Source organism: Pseudocercospora fijiensis, assembly GCF_000340215.1.
Source record: "Pseudocercospora fijiensis CIRAD86 unplaced genomic scaffold MYCFIscaffold_9, whole genome shotgun sequence".
In the NCBI taxonomy this organism is placed as follows: Eukaryota; Fungi; Ascomycota; class Dothideomycetes; order Mycosphaerellales; family Mycosphaerellaceae; genus Pseudocercospora; species Pseudocercospora fijiensis.
Window position 1 is genome coordinate 3624209 of NW_006921540.1, and position 17837 is coordinate 3642045.

At 53.0% G+C, this 17837-nt stretch overlaps 5 protein-coding genes across 5 annotated transcripts; 3 read left to right on the forward strand and 2 right to left on the reverse strand.

The window, feature by feature from the left end:
* Positions 1–1227: 1227 nt before the first annotated feature.
* MYCFIDRAFT_43517 (uncharacterized protein) lies at positions 1228–9003 on the forward strand (the record flags this gene model as incomplete). The annotated part of the gene is made up of 1 exon (XM_007932347.1): positions 1228–9003. The coding sequence occupies one exon, from the start codon at positions 1228–1230 to the stop codon at positions 9001–9003; it is 7776 nt and encodes a 2591-aa protein (XP_007930538.1).
* A 615-nt stretch (positions 9004–9618) lies between these two features.
* On the forward strand, positions 9619–11341 carry MYCFIDRAFT_43665 (glycoside hydrolase family 47 protein; the record flags this gene model as incomplete). The annotated part of the gene is made up of 2 exons (XM_007932362.1): positions 9619–9864; positions 9923–11341. The coding sequence occupies 2 exons, from the start codon at positions 9619–9621 to the stop codon at positions 11339–11341; spliced, it is 1665 nt and encodes a 554-aa protein (XP_007930553.1).
* A 53-nt stretch (positions 11342–11394) lies between these two features.
* Positions 11395–14122, reverse strand: MYCFIDRAFT_205194 (uncharacterized protein; the record flags this gene model as incomplete). The annotated part of the gene is made up of 5 exons (XM_007932935.1): positions 11395–11766; positions 11819–11989; positions 12082–12361; positions 12420–12997; positions 13967–14122. 5 exons carry the CDS (start codon positions 14120–14122, stop codon positions 11419–11421), a joined length of 1533 nt encoding a protein of 510 aa, XP_007931126.1. The 3' UTR covers positions 11395–11418.
* A 1062-nt stretch (positions 14123–15184) lies between these two features.
* On the reverse strand, positions 15185–15685 carry MYCFIDRAFT_43644 (uncharacterized protein; the record flags this gene model as incomplete). The annotated part of the gene is made up of 1 exon (XM_007932359.1): positions 15185–15685. A coding segment is annotated over one exon (501 nt), but the record flags the coding sequence as incomplete, so codon positions are not given.
* A 752-nt stretch (positions 15686–16437) lies between these two features.
* On the forward strand, positions 16438–17198 carry MYCFIDRAFT_212486 (uncharacterized protein). The gene is made up of 2 exons (XM_007932936.1): positions 16438–16550; positions 16603–17198. Exons 1-2 carry the CDS (start codon positions 16507–16509, stop codon positions 17093–17095), a joined length of 537 nt encoding a protein of 178 aa, XP_007931127.1. The 5' UTR covers positions 16438–16506; the 3' UTR covers positions 17096–17198.
* The last annotated feature ends 639 nt before the right edge of the window (positions 17199–17837 follow it).

Sequence of the window (17837 nt, forward strand, 5' to 3'; positions counted from 1 at the left end):
CATGTCTGGTTCCTCCACCCAACCCTTTGTCACTCACTGTCGATGCAACAAACAAGCAGTTATGAGTGAGTGATATGGTGGCATCTACAACGTGATCATCAGCAATGTGTGTTGGTCATGCCACCCGTGGCTGGCTTGGAACTTAGCATCTTCGGTTGCATGTTCTGTACTTTTTTAGCTCTTCACATGTTTTATTCGGCGATATCGTCTGTCACACGACAGCATCACGGGCGGCGGCGACGGCGAGCTTGGCTCTGTGTTTGGCAGCGTTGCTCGAAGCTCAGCTCTTCAAGACTGTAGCCTTCGCAGGCAATCATGGACGGTATGGTATGCATGGGCGGGCTGGAATTTGTTTGGCGTGGTAATGGTAATGATTTGTTTGCTGTTGCTGCTGCTGCTTTCTGCTATCATAGCTTGTTCAGGTGTTCATGACTCTCTGCGGCATGGAAAAGTAAATAGAGTGGTACATGATTCTTGCTTGTCGCCACCAATCCCTCTGCTCTTTCCGATAGTCACTGCCTGACTTCGCATCATGCCTTCGCCACATCACACTTACGTGTCTTGTGTTTCCCACTCGTGTTCGCCGGCATGGAAGTGCATGTCGTGCAGCCAACAAACTCGGGTTCACTTTGACAAGGCTACCCAAACTTGTCGAAGTTCTCGTTCAAACATGAGGACGAGAGGTATGATCAGGATACTGGAGGATTTCGGATTGGTATAGACATTCTACTCGACGCGTGGCTTTTTGTGGTTGCGTAGCAGGCGAGAGAGAGAGAGGGAGATGTCGGTTCGGCAGTTTTTGGCAGGGTGGGTGGGTGGATTTCAGGTTTAATTGGCTGCCCTGGCAGGAAGAATGCACTAGAATAGAATAGTGGGCAGCGCGGCGCGTGAATGCAAGGAACAGCAACAGAACGCACGTCGTCGTCGTCGTCGTCGTCGTTGGGCGTGCGTGGTGCTCTGTTTGCGCGTAACTTTACAGCTGAACTTCTGCATCGTACGGTCTGAGGATTGATATGCGCTGCGCGATGAAAGAGGGACTTTGGGAAGCTTCCGCTGTGCGATAGAATAGGATGAGTAGGTTCTGTCCCCCGAAAATGAACACCCTGGCCTGGCCTGGCCTGGCGATCCACCAACTGCCACTGCCATTATTATTCTCACCTACTCCAGCCCAGTCTGGTGTGGTCGTCAGCAGTCAGCACTTGGTTGGCAGACGAGAGCCGCAGTCCGATGCAAGTGGAAGAAGTCGTGTCGCTGCCTGTACTGACCATCACCGTCCCTACAGCCGTGCCCTCGCCCGCCGATGGACGATCACCCATCAACACCGCCATCTCGCCCGTCTACACCGACCCCAATACGAGTCCGCCCCCCGAACCGCTGCTCGCCGCTCCACCGCAGCCTCCTCACTACCCGCTGCCGCCCAAGCCCGTCTCCCCCTCCGTACGCGACCCCAGTGTCACGAGGGGCAGAGCCTTGAGCGCAACCTCTTCGCGCAATGCATCGCCGCGCGCTGTCACCCCCGCTGCGCAAAGCAGGACGCATACGCATGTGAGCAAGCCCAGTGCCGACATCGATCGCAAGCCTTCCGTCAGCTATAGCCATCACCGCCAAGCGAGCATTGTGCATGGAGTCCAGCATTCGAGGAATCCCAGCTTGTTGTCGAGCACCAATGCGAGCCCGTTGAGTTCCTCGAAAATCATGGCCAGTGGTGGAGAGCAGCCTCCTCAGCCGTTCAGTGTCCATCCGACTGCGAGCTTGTCGAATTCCGCTCTCCAGAAGAGTCCGTCCATGTCGCAGTTGCCCAGCAGTGGACACACCACAGTCAATGGGAATACGTCGGTCAATCGGAGCTTGGAGAATGGGGGCACACTGGCGCAGAGACGGCCGGAGAGAATGCATAGTGGACGCGTCAAGAGGGCCCACGAGCATAATCGATCGCAATCCAGGGCCCAGACAGGCGTGCCCGAGCCGAAGACCGTGGGAGAGTATGCGCTACATCATCTCTTCACCTCATTCATTGCCGAAGCAGACGAGAGGATTGAACGATGTCTGCAGAAGCCTGGCGAACCCGAACCGCGTGTGGAGAATGTGTGTGGACCAGGCGCTGATCCGGCTTTTGACCAACTGATATCTTCGCTGGGACACATCAATCGACACAAGCCGAATTCACTGATCGATGCCGTGATCCATTGGCGGAAGAAGAAGGCCGATGCAGCGAACACGATCTACAACGAGATCAAGGCTTTCAAGGAGGCGGCTGGTCTTACGAATCGAACGAATGGCTCTGGCGCGCATACGATACCTACTTCGCCGCCGAGTGGCCAAGATTTGTACATGTTGGAACAGAGCGTGGCTTTGGCCGATAGAAGGAGTACCGTCTCGATCTATATTTTGTGTCGGGTGTTGATCGAGATCATTGGCCAGACGACGCTGAAAGCACTCAATGGACCGGACAACAGCCTCAATACCGCTGCGCGGCTCGAGGATGTCATATATGGGCAGCTGCAGAGCGCAGATCCCGACACACTTGCCACCGCACCGGTCATTCGAGCAAACTGGGTGATCCGAGGACAGTTGCTGGGTGTGATGAGCGGAGTGCGTTTCAATGAAGTGGCTTCTCGCTTCATCATGGACCTTGAGGGAGCGCAGAAACGGCTGGCCGTGAAAGGTGCCTCGGATCCCAAGCTGACTGCCAAGACCGCATTGCTGGTGCAGAGCATGCGATGGCTGAAGATCCGCATTCAACCAGAAGAAAATTGGCAGAGGTCTTGCGACGTGCTGACCGTACTGGCAAAATACTTTGCGGAAGTGCATGGACGGACGATGAAGCACGCCTATGCCGAGCTCTTCGAACATCTCTTACTCCCCATCGCCGCCACTGCCACGACTGAGCTGACTTACCCGAAGTGGAAGGAGGTGGTTAATATTCTGCAACCGAGGATTACTCAGATGCTTTCAAAGGCAGACCACTGGTCATATGTGTGCCCACTTCAAGCAGTGCTGCTATGCGCATCGCCGCCGGAAACTTTTGCGACACAATGGATCCAGCTCGTCATGTCTTTCCAGCCCAAGGGACGAGATCGAGCAGGCAGATCGCACGCCCTGAAAGCGTTCTGCAGAGTCGTGTGGAGGTTCCTGTACAGACATACCGAATCGCCGAACCATGTCGCCCGCAAGCTTGATGAGGTCGTTAAACTTGTCCTTCAAGGCGGCAAGAGGATACTAATCTCGACGGATCCGATGATTGCTGATCCCCTGATCCAGCTCATCCGCATTATCGGCTACAAACACCAGGACTTTTGCTTCAGGAATATCATCTTTCCGTTGATGAATTCTGAGCTCTTTTCTGGCCCCGAAAAGGACCTTCGAATCGAGAACCTGGACCCAGAGAAGACTGTCATTGCCATTCGCGCTTTCCTCGCCATCATGTCCGATCTCGAAAAAGGCGAGGCCCCTCCATTCCCTTCACGCTTCGAGTGTGATGTACATTTGGACCCTTCTTCTCGCTCACCCATCACCCACCGAAGGACTCGTTCCCAAGGCTTTGCTGTGTCCGCAGGCCGGACGGAGCGCTTGTCACGACCCGTAATGACTACGAACCTTAATGACGGTGCCAAAGAGTACTATGTAAAATTCTGCAAGATGCTTGGACAGCTCACGATAATTTGCGACAACACCTTCGGCGGCCAGGCTGTCCTGGATGAGAAGTTCGCTTCTCAAACGCCGAAGACACCCATGGCCGAAGCATTTACCTTCAACAAGCGAGATGATTTCATGAACCCGACGGATGTACGGCAACATTATTATGATCTTTTGCATGTGGCTGTCGAGGCCCTCCCGCGATGTCTTTCGCCGGACCTCCCGATCAACTCTTTGGTTAATTTGCTTTGCACGGGCACGGCGCATGTACAGTCGCATATTGCTACTTCTTCTGCCAATTCACTCAAGTCCATTGCCAGACAGTCGCATGCCCAGCAAGTCACCATTGGATTCGCGCGATTCATCTTCAACTTTGACGACCGATATTCTACCGTTTCGGATGGCAGCTTGCTGGGACCTGGTCACATCGAGAACACGCTCAAGCTGTACGTGGAACTGTTGCAGATTTGGATCGATGACATTCAGCAACGCACTCGGAAAGCTGTTGCTGAGCCGAGCGATGAAGAGGAAGGTGTGCGACCTCTGCCGCTCGATCTCTCGGGAATTTTGGCCCACGTTGATGAGGTTGAGTCTCATGGCCTTTTCTTCCTCTGCTCTCCGTCCCGAGCGGTGCGTGCTGTCGCGGTCAATGTGCTCCGTCTCATCACCAAGTTCGATACTGCATTGGGAAAGCCGAGCAACCGCATCATCAGCATCCTGCAAGGAAGCTCCCAACGGGTCATTGACGTGGACGACGAACGCCTGTCGCTTGCCGAGCGTAGTCGTCTGCAAAAGGGCCTGCGTAAAAGCAATGTCAACAGCACCCTGGTGGAATTATGCAGCAGCGATGTCGCGCATGACGCGAATCTATGGTTCAAGGTCTTCCCAAACCTAGTCCGTTTAAGCTCGGAGATCTGCTTACACGCCGTGGCCTTGACCCGTGAGCTTGTTTGCCAAAGGTTGTCACACAGTTATCGTGTTATCGGAGCATTCGCAGAAGGTTCCAAGGCCACTGGTACAGCTCTGGAACAGGCATTTGGACCAAATCGCCCGCCGACTCGTCTCAACAGCACCTCGCCGGATATCATCATCGCGCAGTGGAAGACCCATCTCATCTTTGCTTGCACGACGCTGACCAATATCGGAAATGCCACATCGCACCCTATCTCCAGTCAGAGCTCACAGCACACTCGAAAGGGCTCCAAGTCTTCTGCCGCCAGCCAGGAAAGGATCGCGTCGGCTTCGGAGCTCTTCTCTCGAGTCGTGCCCTTCTTGTCCGTACCTAATGCCGCAGTGCGTAATGCTGCTGTCACCGGTCTGGGCGCTACGAATGTGACGCTGTTCCAGACGCTGCTGGAGACGCTGCAGCCGTACGTCGCGGCATGTAGCGCCGAGGCGAAAGAGCGAATGGCGGCTCACCAGCGAAGCGTCAGCCATGTGCGAAGAAGCCGACGTACAGACTTTCTCAGAACGGAGATCACGCATCTCCTCAGCCTCACGTGCCATCTACTTCGAGATCCTGCAATCTCCAGCGAAGAATATGTCATGACTTATATCATGGATTACACAAAGCATTTACGGATCTTCCTTAGTGATGCTGAAGTGCAGGCTGAGTTGGAGTTTCAGAAACTTAGGACGTACTTCTGCACTCTTATCGACGGCTGGTACGAGTGCATCAGAGATATGAAGGAAGGATCACAGTGGATGTCTTTCCAGGCTCGGCAAGCTACGTTCTCGCTCATGGAGAACTGGTGTGGATTCTCGCCTAACGAAACGCAGTTGCGACGGCAGCAAGAACATATTCGTAGATCTATCCTCGAACGCGAACGGAACACGCGAAATCGTGGCATCATCAATTCTGCCATCGAGAAGGAGAAGAACGAGCTGCAGATTGCTGCTCTGGGTGCGATGGCTTCCTTGTGTGCTGGGCCTCTGCGCTTCATTGCTGATGGTCGCGTGCTGATGCAATTCGATGTGCGTCGAATGCTGGCATGGATCAATGCCATTTTTGAGGCGCCCAGTGATCGCACGCATGCCATCGGCAGGAAGGCTCTGCAAAATTTGATCATCCACAACCCTGATCAGCCGGCATTGATGGCGCAGACGATACGAATGTGCTACGTCGCTCGCATGCCTAAAGCGCTGGCCAGCTATTTCGAAGTCGTTACAAAAGTGCTGACGGAGAATACCAATGCCAACACTCCCTTCTGGAAGATTTTATGTGCTGGTCTGTACACACTCGGCAACGAGGACAGCCACATTCGTATGAAGTCTGCCCGGTTACTGCGCACGCTGGAAGAGCGTCTCGGCAAGAATTCGAAGCTGCAAGATCTTGATATCTCAGTCTCCGACAAAACGACTGCTGTGTACAAGCTGGCTCAATTTGAGATCTCGCGGCGACTGGCTGCCCAACATCCCGAGCTCGCATTTCATGTTTTCTCCGAGTTCTCGGCCTACTTCAACGAGCTTCAGCCTGACCATCAGCGAAACATGGTATCTGGCATGCTACCGTGGATTCAGACCATTGAGCTACAGCTCGATCCAAATGGCGGACCTACTGGTACCTCGTATATGCTCCTCGTGAATTTATTCGAGATCACCGTCAAGAGCAGTATCACGCTTCACAATGAGATCCAGGCTCTCTGGCAGGCACTCGCGACAGGAGGCCATGCAGGGAATGTCCAGCTTGTGCTGGATTTCATCATCAACATTTGTCTTGACAAGAAAGAGCAGAGTTTTGTCATATATGCAAAGCAAATTGTGGTATTCCTGTCCAAGACTCCTGCTGGTGCTAGGGTGGTCGAGTATTTGCTTCTGCAGATTTGTCCAAAGACTATGGTTGCTGAGCGACGCGAGCCTACGCAAGCACCTCAAGAGACAGTGGGACTTCAGTTGCCGTACGTCGCGGATCTTTCGTTGGTGCTACCAAGCGGTGCCAAGCAGAATGGGCTGTCTTTGGGTCAGCTGAGTATGATTCTGCTCGTCGACCTGGTCGTCTCGCCATTTCAGCTTCCCGCAGATAAGGTGCCGATGCTTCTGCAGGTCATTCTCGTGCAGTGGGATCAGTACGTGAGCATCGTTCAAGATCAAGCTCGGGAAATGCTTGTACACCTCATCCATGAGCTGGTTATCTCCAAGATCGATCCAGGCAGCACGGAACCAGACAAGAAATCTATTGAGGACTTCATCGAATGTGTGCGCCGCCATGATCCGAAGATTGCGTGGTCTTATTCCGACAGCGAAGTTAGAGCTGGCGAGGAAGATAATCGCGCTGTCTCGGAACCCATGGCGTACGTGGTTGACGAGTGCGTACGCATCTTCTCCATTACATACCCCAACATTCGAGAGGAATGGGGTAAGGCCACAATGCACTGGGCCACTTCTTGTGCTGTGAGACATGTTGCGTGCCGCAGCTTCCAGGTCTTCAGGTGCGTTCTCACAACGCTTGATCAGCAGATGCTCGCGGATATGTTGGCGAGACTTTCGAATACGATTGCCGATGACGAAAATCACGACTATCTGGTGTTTTCGTTGGAGATTTTGACTACGCTGAGAAGCATTATTGGTGCTCTGGAGCCGCTCAACCTTCTCAAGTATCCGCAGTTGTTCTGGACGACATGTGCTTGTCTGGACACCATCTTCGAGCGCGAATTCCAGGAAGGTTTGAACATGTTGTCACAACTTCTTTCGAGGATGGACTTGAGCGATCCTGCTGTCATCAAAATCCTCAAGGAGAGCCAGCCTGTCAAATGGGAAGGAGGCTTCAATGGCGTGCATGCGCTTTTGTACAAAGGTGTACGATCGAGCAGGTCGATGGAGCGCTCTCTACAGATCATGGAGAAGCTCATCAAGATGCCAGCGAGCGACATTGTCGGGTCTGACGACCGATTACTATTCACGGTCCTTGCGAATCTGCCGAGATTTTTGCATCACTTTGAGAATGAAAGCGAGGTTCCGTGCTTGGAGTCTGCTGAGACACTTGCTTTCGCAGCCGAGAGTCAGAACTACGTTGGGCTTGCGAAGGTCTTGACTGCCTTTACTCAGCGCAAGTTCAAGACTGGGAAAGACTTCCTTGGTCAATGCATGCAAGCCATTCGAAATGCTTGGTTCCCGTCGCAAGAATTCCACAGCCTGGTCTTCCTGCTTGGTATGGTCAACAATCAGACTTCGTGGTTCAAGGTCAAGACGATGCAGGTTCTGTGCGTCATGATCCCAGATATCGACATGCGGAAGCCGGAAATTGCTTGTCAGGGCCCGGATCTCATCTCACCGTTGCTGCGTCTGCTGCAGACCGAGCATTGTCAGCAAGCTTTGGATGTCCTGGATAATGTCATTGACATGACTGGGACGCCTCTCGACAACAAACACTTGCGGATGAGTATGGCTGGGTCGCATTCGAGTCGTGCGACGCGAAAGGAGTACGATAGCACGAAGAGCTTGTATGGTATTCCAGAGGAGTCTGGTTGGTCGGTTCCAATGCCTGCTGTGCACTCTCAGCAGGCGAGAGCGAATGTGCATGCTGTGTTCTACACTCTGGCGTACGTGGGACAGAATGGGTTACAGGATGGTGGTGAAACTACGACACCGGAGATCGAGTTCCACAGGGATGATTATTCGGACTCGTACTTTGTCGATCGCACGGCGACTATGATGTCTGATGACACAAGGACTGCGGACACGAATATTGGGGAGTTGACCGAGAAGCTTGACACTCTTGACGACTTTTTCGAAGAGCCTTCGGAAAGCCCTGGGCCACTACGGAACGGATCTTCGTCGAGATACGGCGTCGAGGAGCGTGAGAACTTGTACGACCAACAGGCATTGCCGATTCTGCACCGCTCTCTCAAGCGCAATGCCAGTATCACGTCCTTCCAGACCGGTTTTGCAGAGTCACGGTTTCAACCAGCAGCACCGGCAATCATGAACCCCGGCGCTTTCGCTCAGACACAACACCAAGTCCCACCTCAACGACCAGGTCTTCACAACCGCTCCATCACCTCCCCATCCATGCGCACCAAATCGCCCCCGGCCACCACGACGCGACACTTCGAACTCATCAATTCCGACACAGAAGTGGAGACGTTCTCTGACGACGATCATCATTTCGTGTCGCGAACTCACACTGCTGATGAACCGTATCAAACCAGTCAATATACCACTACGAAACTCAGTGGCACGGGCTCTCTCAAGGCGCTGCGAAGTGGTTTGAGGAGATTGACGAGTAATTCGGGCCATAAGGAGGCGAGAGAGAATTTGAGGACGAAGGCTAGTCATGAGAAGGTTCCGCCTGTGCCGAATGTTACGGGTTCAAGTTCGAGTCGGAATGGGAATGGGAATGGGAATGGGCCTTTTAGTGCTGAACCGTGAACACTAGGGAGGGGGATGGGGCATGTATAGTATGGAGCGGAAGTTGTAAGATAGGTTTGAGTGGTGTCCGCTTGTAGTATTGATACCCATATACGCGAAGATCTTTTAAATAGAACCCCCGGTAGAATATGATCTCGCTGTCCGGACTACAGTAAGCAATGGGCATGGGAGTAGCTCCGCGGTTATGGTAACTATCGTTCTAAGGTTCCTGGGCGACAAGGATGACGGTTTCGGCAGGTTAGTGAATTCTGGTTTGCCGTAAGGACTTGATGATGCATGAAGAATCCGAACATATCAAGGCATGCATGAGTCCGCCACTTGCCGAAAGTGTCAAATTATAGAGATGGCTGAGAAGAAGAGGAGGACGGACCGGTCGGACGGGTTTTCGAATACGGTTTCTCCAGGTTGCAGGGAGGTGAAGCTATTCTAAGTTGTCCAGGTTCAGAAGGTAATTTGAGATTACGTTTGTCGCAACGTCGCACGACATTTCTTCAGAATCTCGTCATCATCATCTGAGATCTTCTGGCGGGCGGGGATAGATTCTATATCTCTGGGCTGGACGCTGCTGATATTGTTGTTGTTCATGCGAACGAAATGGCACGATGGATGGCTCTTATGGCTGCTGCGGCGCTGGTGGTTAAGGCTGAGCCAACGAGTGAGGCTAGTGCGCTCATTCATCAGTGGCATTCGAGACAGAGAGTGGCTGGGACTACTGCGTCGTGTGCGAATGCGGACTATCCTCGTCAATGTGGAGTGGGTTATGATTATCGGGGCTTTGAGAAGGATCAGGGTAAGCGGGCTCAGTTTGTGATCGATCAGTTTCGATTTGCTTGGAAGGGGTATGAGAAGTATGCGTTTCCGGTGAGTTGAATCCTTCGTTTTCTTGAACGAGGATGATGGTTGATGGGATTGGATTCAGAACGACGACCTCCTCCCCCAAAACAACAGCTTCCGCAACTCCAGAAACGGCTGGGGTCTCACAGCCATCGACGCCTTGGATACAGCCATAATCATGCAACAACACGACATCGTCACCACAATCCTCCAATTCATCCCCACCATCGACTTCACAAAAAACCACTCCCCATCCCCCACAACAACCAGCCTCTTCGAAACCAACATCCGCTACCTAGGCGGTCTCCTCTCAGCCTACGACCTCCTCACCGGCCCCTTCAAATCCCAAAACTACAACCCCGCCCACATCACAGCCCTCCTCACCCAAGCCCAAACTCTCGCCAACGCTTTGAAATTCTGCTTCAATACCCCAACCGGTATCCCCGTCTCAATCGTCAACCTCGACTCCCAAACCTTCACCAACACCTCCCGCATGGCGAATGGAGTCTACACCGCGGGTCTCGCCGAACTCGGCACTTTGGTTCTCGAATGGCAACATCTCTCCGACCTCACCGGCGACCCTTCATACGGCGCTCTGGCCCAACGCGCGGAATCTTGGTGGTTCCGCGCTCGCGAGATCTGGCCGGGTCTCACGGGTGGGAATTTCTCCGTCGAGACGGGAGAAGTCCTGGATGAGTATGGCGGTTGGATTTCAGGCCACGATTCCGCCTACGAGTATTTGATCAAAATGTTCGTGTACGATCCCGACACCTACGCAAATTATGCGGAGCGCTGGAAACGCGCCGCCGATTCCACGCTCGAACATCTCCTGTCGCATCCCGCGTCGCGCCCGGATCTGACCATGGTGCAAGCCTTCGACGGGAGGGACCGAGCGAATTATTCCGAAGGGCTCGCGTGTTTTATCGGGGGGTCGTTCATTCTGGGGAGCACGGCGCTCCGCGACGCCAGATACCTTCGTCCGGGCCTCGATTTCTCCGAGTTCTGTGCGAATGGTTATCGATCGACGCCTTCCGGGATCGGGCCTTCGATTTATTCTTGGGATTTGGAACGCCTTTCCGAACCGGAGTTTGTGAATCAGAGTGGGTTTTTTGAGAGGGCGGGGTGGTTTATTCCGGAGAATTTTGCGTTTGGAGGGGGGCAGGCTCCTGAGGCGGTGGAGAGTTGGTATTATGCTTACCAGGCGACGGGGGAGCAGTATTGGAGGGATGTGGCTTGGGCTTATGTTTTGAGTCAGGAGCGACTTTTGAAGGTGGGGTCTGGGTTTGTGAGTGTGAGGAATGTTTTGAGGGAGGATGGGGGCGAGAGGGGGAATTTTATGGCGAGTTTTATGTTGGCGGAGGTGTTGAAGTATCAGTATTTGATCCAGGCGCCGCCGGAGAAGAAGGGGGTTTGGGATGTGTTGCAAGGGGAGGAGAAGACGAATTTGTTTGTTTATAATACTGAGGCGCATCCGTTTAGGGTTAGGGCGAGGAGGCCGGTGTGAGGGAGGGAAGGAGGTATAGATGACGGAAAGATTGGCTTGGGTGGCGATAGGTTGTCATCGCCGAGCTGTCTTTCTTCTCAGTAGACATATCTGAAGCCTCTCCCTCTCCTCTCCTCTTCCGGCACAGCCTCGCTAATGCCCTCATTCTCAGCCACTTCCAATTTCTTGTTCTCCCGGATATGCACGATTCGAAGCACGAATGCCAATGCTGCCACCAGCAAGCAGATGACTGCTGTTGCCGCTCCACCTGGCAAGTATCGAGGTCGATCGGAGAGAGGATACATGTAAGCTCCGTAAATCGTGGCACTGTTGCCGAAAGTGTTGCAGATCGCGATGGCGGCGGAGCGTTTGACGGTTGGTCGGATGAAGGAGTTGGAGACCCAGGCAACGATGATTTGAAAAGCTGGGACTGCTCCCAAAGGCATCTGGGATTCGTCAGCTAGGACTTTTTTAAGATGATCGCATGGTGATGCTTACTAAAAACATGGCGAAGAAACGTGCTCCAGTGTGTAGTGTTGCTGTGACGATGATATTGCCGACGCAAGAAATCATGAGGAGGCATATGATATGGATGCTTCGATCTTTAGTGCGTCCGGCAGTGTATGTCGTCACGACAGATATCAAAAATGCAGCGAACCATACAGGCGCCTAAAGTCGTCAGCAAAGGCATGCAATGTCTTCGATACTACGCCTACTGTAAGAAGAAGTGTCTCGATTCTTCCGTATCCTAGTGTCTGAACGATACTTGGAAAGAAGTACTGGAAGGTCATCGACAGCGTCGAGATGTGCTGGAGTAGGAGGAAGAGATAGAGGCGGTAGTCTTTGCAGCACAGCTTCAGACCTTGCCAGAGTGAGACCGCATGATTGTCATCGTCCTCGCCAGCGTCCAGCTGTAGTCGCCATTGAGCGAAAGCTCTTTCTTCGGGCGTCAGCCATTTTGTGGTGGCCGGAAAGTCTGGCAAGACGAAGATGCAGCAAAGTGCAAAGAAGACAGTGATGGATCCGGAGATGATGAAGAGCCTTGAATGTTCTTGTCAGTCATCGCAACAGGTATAAGCCTGATAATGCGCGAGCATACCATCTCCAACCCGCGATCCCTAGCTTTCCTTCCATGTTCCCTAGCACTCCCGCTCCGATCAATCCTCCGAACATGTTGGCCAAGGATACACCGCTGTAGAACCAAGCAATGCGACCAGTGAGTTCGGCGCGATTGTACCAGCAGCTCATGAGAAATATTGCTCCGGGGAAGAAGGGAGCTTCAGTGACTCCCAAAAAGGCCCGGACAGCAATCAGCCCGCCGAGATTCTGCACCGTTGATGTCAGTGCACAGACGACGCCCCAGATCCCCATCACGATGCCAAGATACCATGAGGGTCGAAGGCGAGTCAGGAGAAGATTAGACGGAAGCTGGCCCAAGATGTAACCGACGAAGAGAATCGAGGTCGCAAGACTGAAGTCGGTGCCTGAAGGGTTCATGCCCAGATCTTCTTCGAGTGTACCAATTCGTGCTTGGGCCAGAGCGGATCTGTCCAGGAAGTTGTTGAGGTACATGATGACGAGAAGTGGCAATAGACGAATGTCGATCTTCCGAACCAGTTTCTTCTCAAACGACTTCTTCAATTCCGGGTCTCTTGCTGCGAAGTCAGCGTAGAATTGCTGGAGTTCGGTGGTTGGAGCATTTTGGACTGCTAAGACTTCTGGTGCGGCGAGGTCTTGCTTCTCCGAGGTCTCTTTGAGAGATGAGCGAGGGCTGGGAGGAGACTTCTCTGCCATTTCGAATCGCAAGGCACGGTGAGAAGGAGTAATGGCCTCGACAGGTGGGAGTACATGATGTCTACCGACCACTGTGATCTTCCGGACTTATGTACCCCATGAAGAGGAGCGAGATCTTGGATCAGACTGTGGGGACCTCTAGACTCCTCGAACCAACTTGGTGTGATGTTGTGGTATGAACCAAGTCGCGTAAAAGAATATCCGGAGGCTAGTGGCTATGGCCAAGCTGCGGAGAGCGCCATGGCCGCAGACGAGTGCAGGCTGGAGCGTGAAGCAGATGTTGTCCAAGATTCCTGGAAGAGAGAGACGACTCGGTATAATTTCGGCGGCATGGTTCTTCCACCAACGAACGAAAGGCGAGCACCATCCCTCACGACAGCCAAGCATTTTCATGGCGCCAATTCCCGCCGCGCCGCTGCATCGCCAGCCAAGCAAAATGGCTCGAGGATTGTTCGTGAGAATGAGGAGCATTGATGCACTTGAAGCGGTCTTACGCCGGAGCTTTCACAGTGTGCAGGACTAGTCTCTTCTTCGCGTCCATACCTTCATCGGCGTCTGAATCAAATATTCATCGCATCTCCGCACAGAGCATATCTGGAGGCCGTACTGAAGGTGCACTTGATGCAAACCCAGTAGTGATCCAGACATGCATTGGACCTGCCATCATCTTGTTCCAGTGATTGCTCGAAGTCATGACTCGAAGCTCGCAAAAGAGCTTCGAGTCAAGCCAGAATGGCATCTCATCGGCCACGCGAAGACTTATGACGCGCTCTTTGACGGCATATGCACAAGACACGAACAAGACTCAGGGAAGTGAGTCAAGCGAGCCACCTGCCGCTCACCATCGCTCACCATCTGCTCCTGCTGATGTCGCAAAGATCCGGGTTGAGGCACGAATTGCATCGACATCGCCCGGCAGGCCATACTCGCGGCGGTCATAACCAGTTTCTCAGCTTTGAAGTCTTCTTGTTCTCTTTGATTAGTGGTGATTTCGTAAATTGGAAGCATTGTACACAGTCTTGTACGATCAAGACCACGATGCCAGTCACTCAATTCCAATAATCTCAGCCCGGTCGTACGCTGGGGCGAGACTGTGAAGTACCGGCCGCTGCTCGTTACAGTCAACCCGGGAGAAACTCATCTTGACTTTCAGGACAATCGCAGGCGCATACAGCTGTCTTCAAGGTGGATTCAGGAGCGGTACCTTACCGCCGTGGTGGCACATTGTAGTAGGCCTTCGTCCGCTGTGATGCCGCAAATAATGATGTAGGAACAGAACAGTACGGAAGCAAGGAAGCTGATCTGACGCTGGGTTCGATAGCGAGAAACCTAAACCCGACGCTTGGACCACCTTTGACTAGATCCGTACTAGCGTTCTCTCTCGTGATGTTCATTCACTACAGTCCTCCTAGTACGCCGAACCGGTACAAGAAAGCTAACACATCAGGTATTGCCATTCTGCACCTTGGAGACATCCCCACGCGGCCTCAACGAGCTCGCTGAGATCGGGCATTACTTATGCCAAGATGTCATTCTCTTGAATGGCCTTCCAGAGATCGCAGAGTTCATTGTCCATTCGGGCTTCAATCAATCGTTTGCAGAGGTGGCTGCTTTTTCGATATGTCGAGCAGTCTTATAGCTCACTATACCAGTTGACAAGGCTCCCTTCACAGTCCGAAGCACACAACGTCCGGTTCGGACATGCGAGAAATCACTGGCGAGAAGCAGCCTTCCAGCACGTAGAGTTCTTCGCTAGATCTGCGGATGGGAGTGACAACAACCTTTGCCAGTCCACACCGTATCTGCAGTCCTTCCAGGTAGACAAAGAGACAGCGTCCGCCAACTGCATCACATTACTGGTGTGTAGATCTCTACTCCTGGCGATGAGAGGGTACAGAAAGTCGGCCAACGTCAGTAAGGCACGATGGTGTGCAGATTCGATTGCCGGGATACACGATGGCCATCTGTACGCATCGATGGTAGCTGTGAGTCGAGCATCCGCTTGTGAAGCTCTCGCTTCTTGGATTGAAGATGTGTTGCAGCTCTGAGCCAAGTCCGGACTTTCGAAACTTAGGAACTGGCAAGACTGCTTAGATATCGTCTGCGCACCTCTCGTGCAAATTCAGTATTCTTGATCGCGCGCTCGCGGGACTCCTCGGCCCTCTTGCCCAGGCTTTCGGCTCTGTCCTTTGCAAACTGGTGCATCCTTTCATCCCGTTGCTCCACCACCGCCCTCCGCAAAGGGTCTAGAGCAGTCAAGTCTGGCTCTGATGGAGAACCGGCCCCTGGGTATTGCGGCTTCCGAGGTAGACGCTGCTCTACCGGCAAGATCTGCAGTTTTGGACCTGGCAGAGTCTGATACCAATACGCAGTCGTGCTCCAATCGTCTCTCAAATGGTTAGCATGTCCACTCTCCATCGTCACTTTGATCCTCTTCCTAAACCTCACAGGATCGACGACATGCCACCGATAGCTGACTTGATAGTTCTGCATCTCCGACTCGTGAATAATCGAACCACAAAACGGGAATGCATTCTTGTGCATGCCCCAGCCATGCCCAAAGTAATCCTCAACGGCATGGGCAAGTAACAATTCAAAGCCGCAGCCCCTCCAAACCTCTTCTCATCTTGCTCCCTCACACTCACACAAAACGCCGCAGAAGCGAAACTTTTCGGCCTCGAATTCCCCACGCAGAAGAAATCTCCTAGTGGAGCTAGACACACTCGCTTCTTCGGAACCTTGCCAATAGATTTTGAGCAGAATTTTTTCGGTGGTAGTCTGCGTCGTTGATTTCGAAATTCAGGCCTGAGGCGTTGGGGATTTCGAGGAGGGGTGGGTTGCAACTTGCAGGCGGTGGAGTAGGGGATGAGACCGGGGCCGAGGAGTTTTCGACATGTTTGGACGAACCAGAGGTGGGTTATGCAGCCGGGTCCTTCGACGGAGAAGATTGTGAGGCTGGACTCTGGAGGATGGGGGGATGATGAAGTAGTCTGCGTTGAAACCCGAGTAGTGATAGTAGGGATGACAAAAAGAACCATCTTGCGTCCACGAACATGGTTAAGTAGTATCGCCCGCGCCCCGGTAGATGAGAGAGCAAGTACATATGTAGATCCGAAGCCTTGCAAATGTCATTTCAGAGGTGCATAGGGGAATCCAAACTACAGGCTCTGGGGTAAGGCAAGGTTGCTGCCAAGCCCTGCAGTGGCCTGGTGTGATCTTCAGTCCTTCATTGCGGGCAACTTCGACATTCCCGAGACGAGCAGCACGCCATTGAACATCACCTTGACGCGCCGCCTTCAATTCACCAACGCGTGTTCATCAAACCGGCTCGGGATCGAACATATCCCTGAAGCGTTGCTGCATTGGTACACGCCGGACGGACAGCCACGGCAATGGCCACTGCATCCTTTAGAGTCGGCAAGAAAGAGCTCTTCATGTGAGTGAGAATATGTCCATATACTACAACACAAGTGCTTATCAATCTGCAGTCCCAATGTCAACATAGCTTTCATACGAGGACGATTACCACACGAAGCAAGATTTCAAGTCCCGCTATGGTTCTCCAAGCTCGACCTTCGAGACTATCTTTGGCACGCATACCAAGTTGAGATTCTGCGCGTCCGTTCCTACGTCAAACAGTCGCGCGTACAATCTGGCAAGCCCCATGAGATTCGGCCCTCGGTCAGAAGATGGCACCGACCGAAGGCGAAAAAGTACATGACAGTCTCCCTCGTACGTCCTTTCGTGTGGCCGGAAAGATCGGAAGACCACGAAGAATGGAATAGGAAGGAGGTTAAGGCAGGTGATGAAGAGACACGAAAGATGCAGGAGAAACTGGGCAGTATGTCAGACGCCATGGTCAACGAGGAGCGGAGAGAAAGAATGAAAGAGCAGGCGAAGGCATTATTGGAAGGGAAGGCCAAGTGGAAAGCGCCGGATGAGAGATCGAGGTATAATACCAGCTTCTTGAGAGGGCAGTGAGTGCGCTTTGTTCTTCTCCTTCTCGTCAGATCTCGTATAGCATGACGAGCGGACTCGGCTAAGTCCTCTGCCAGTATCAATACAAGCATCCGCGCCTTCTCTACTTCATCGTATCGCCTGAACACTTCAGCAAAACAATCCCATTCCGACGCCGGTTACATTTTCCGCTTTGCCGATGAGCAAGACGCGCGAGAGGACCGCTATGCGCGAGTCCCGCAGGAGCTGCCACCTGGTGAAGTGGACGATTTTGAAGAATGCCAAAGGGACAAGAAGGCATGGGTACTCAAGATTATGAACGCTATTCGGAACACCTCGCAAATGTAAGTAGCAAGTTCGCTCTACTCCGAGTCACCTTTCGAAAGGAGATGCCGGCTCAACGTCTGAAGCTCAGACTTTAGCTGACTGCCTAACTCAGGATCGACCCGCCGGTGGATCCCGAATACTTGCGTGCATCCCACAAGGTATGCGTCGACAGCATCAGGAGAAAGACTGAAGATCCAATGCAACCCCATGAGCTTGAAAGACGCGCTTGGTTGCTCATCGACGAGGTCTGGCGATTGCATCGAGTTGGCTTTCGCCCGGTCAATTACGATACCACCACAGTCCACGTGAGAAATGCCCGATGGGGCGCTAAGCCAAGGAGATATATACCGCCGCTCAAGTGCTCTGCAAGGCTAGAAGCGATGGTACAAGCTATCAAGGTGGGTTTGTCACCCACCCTAAATTCGACCTGCGCCATACC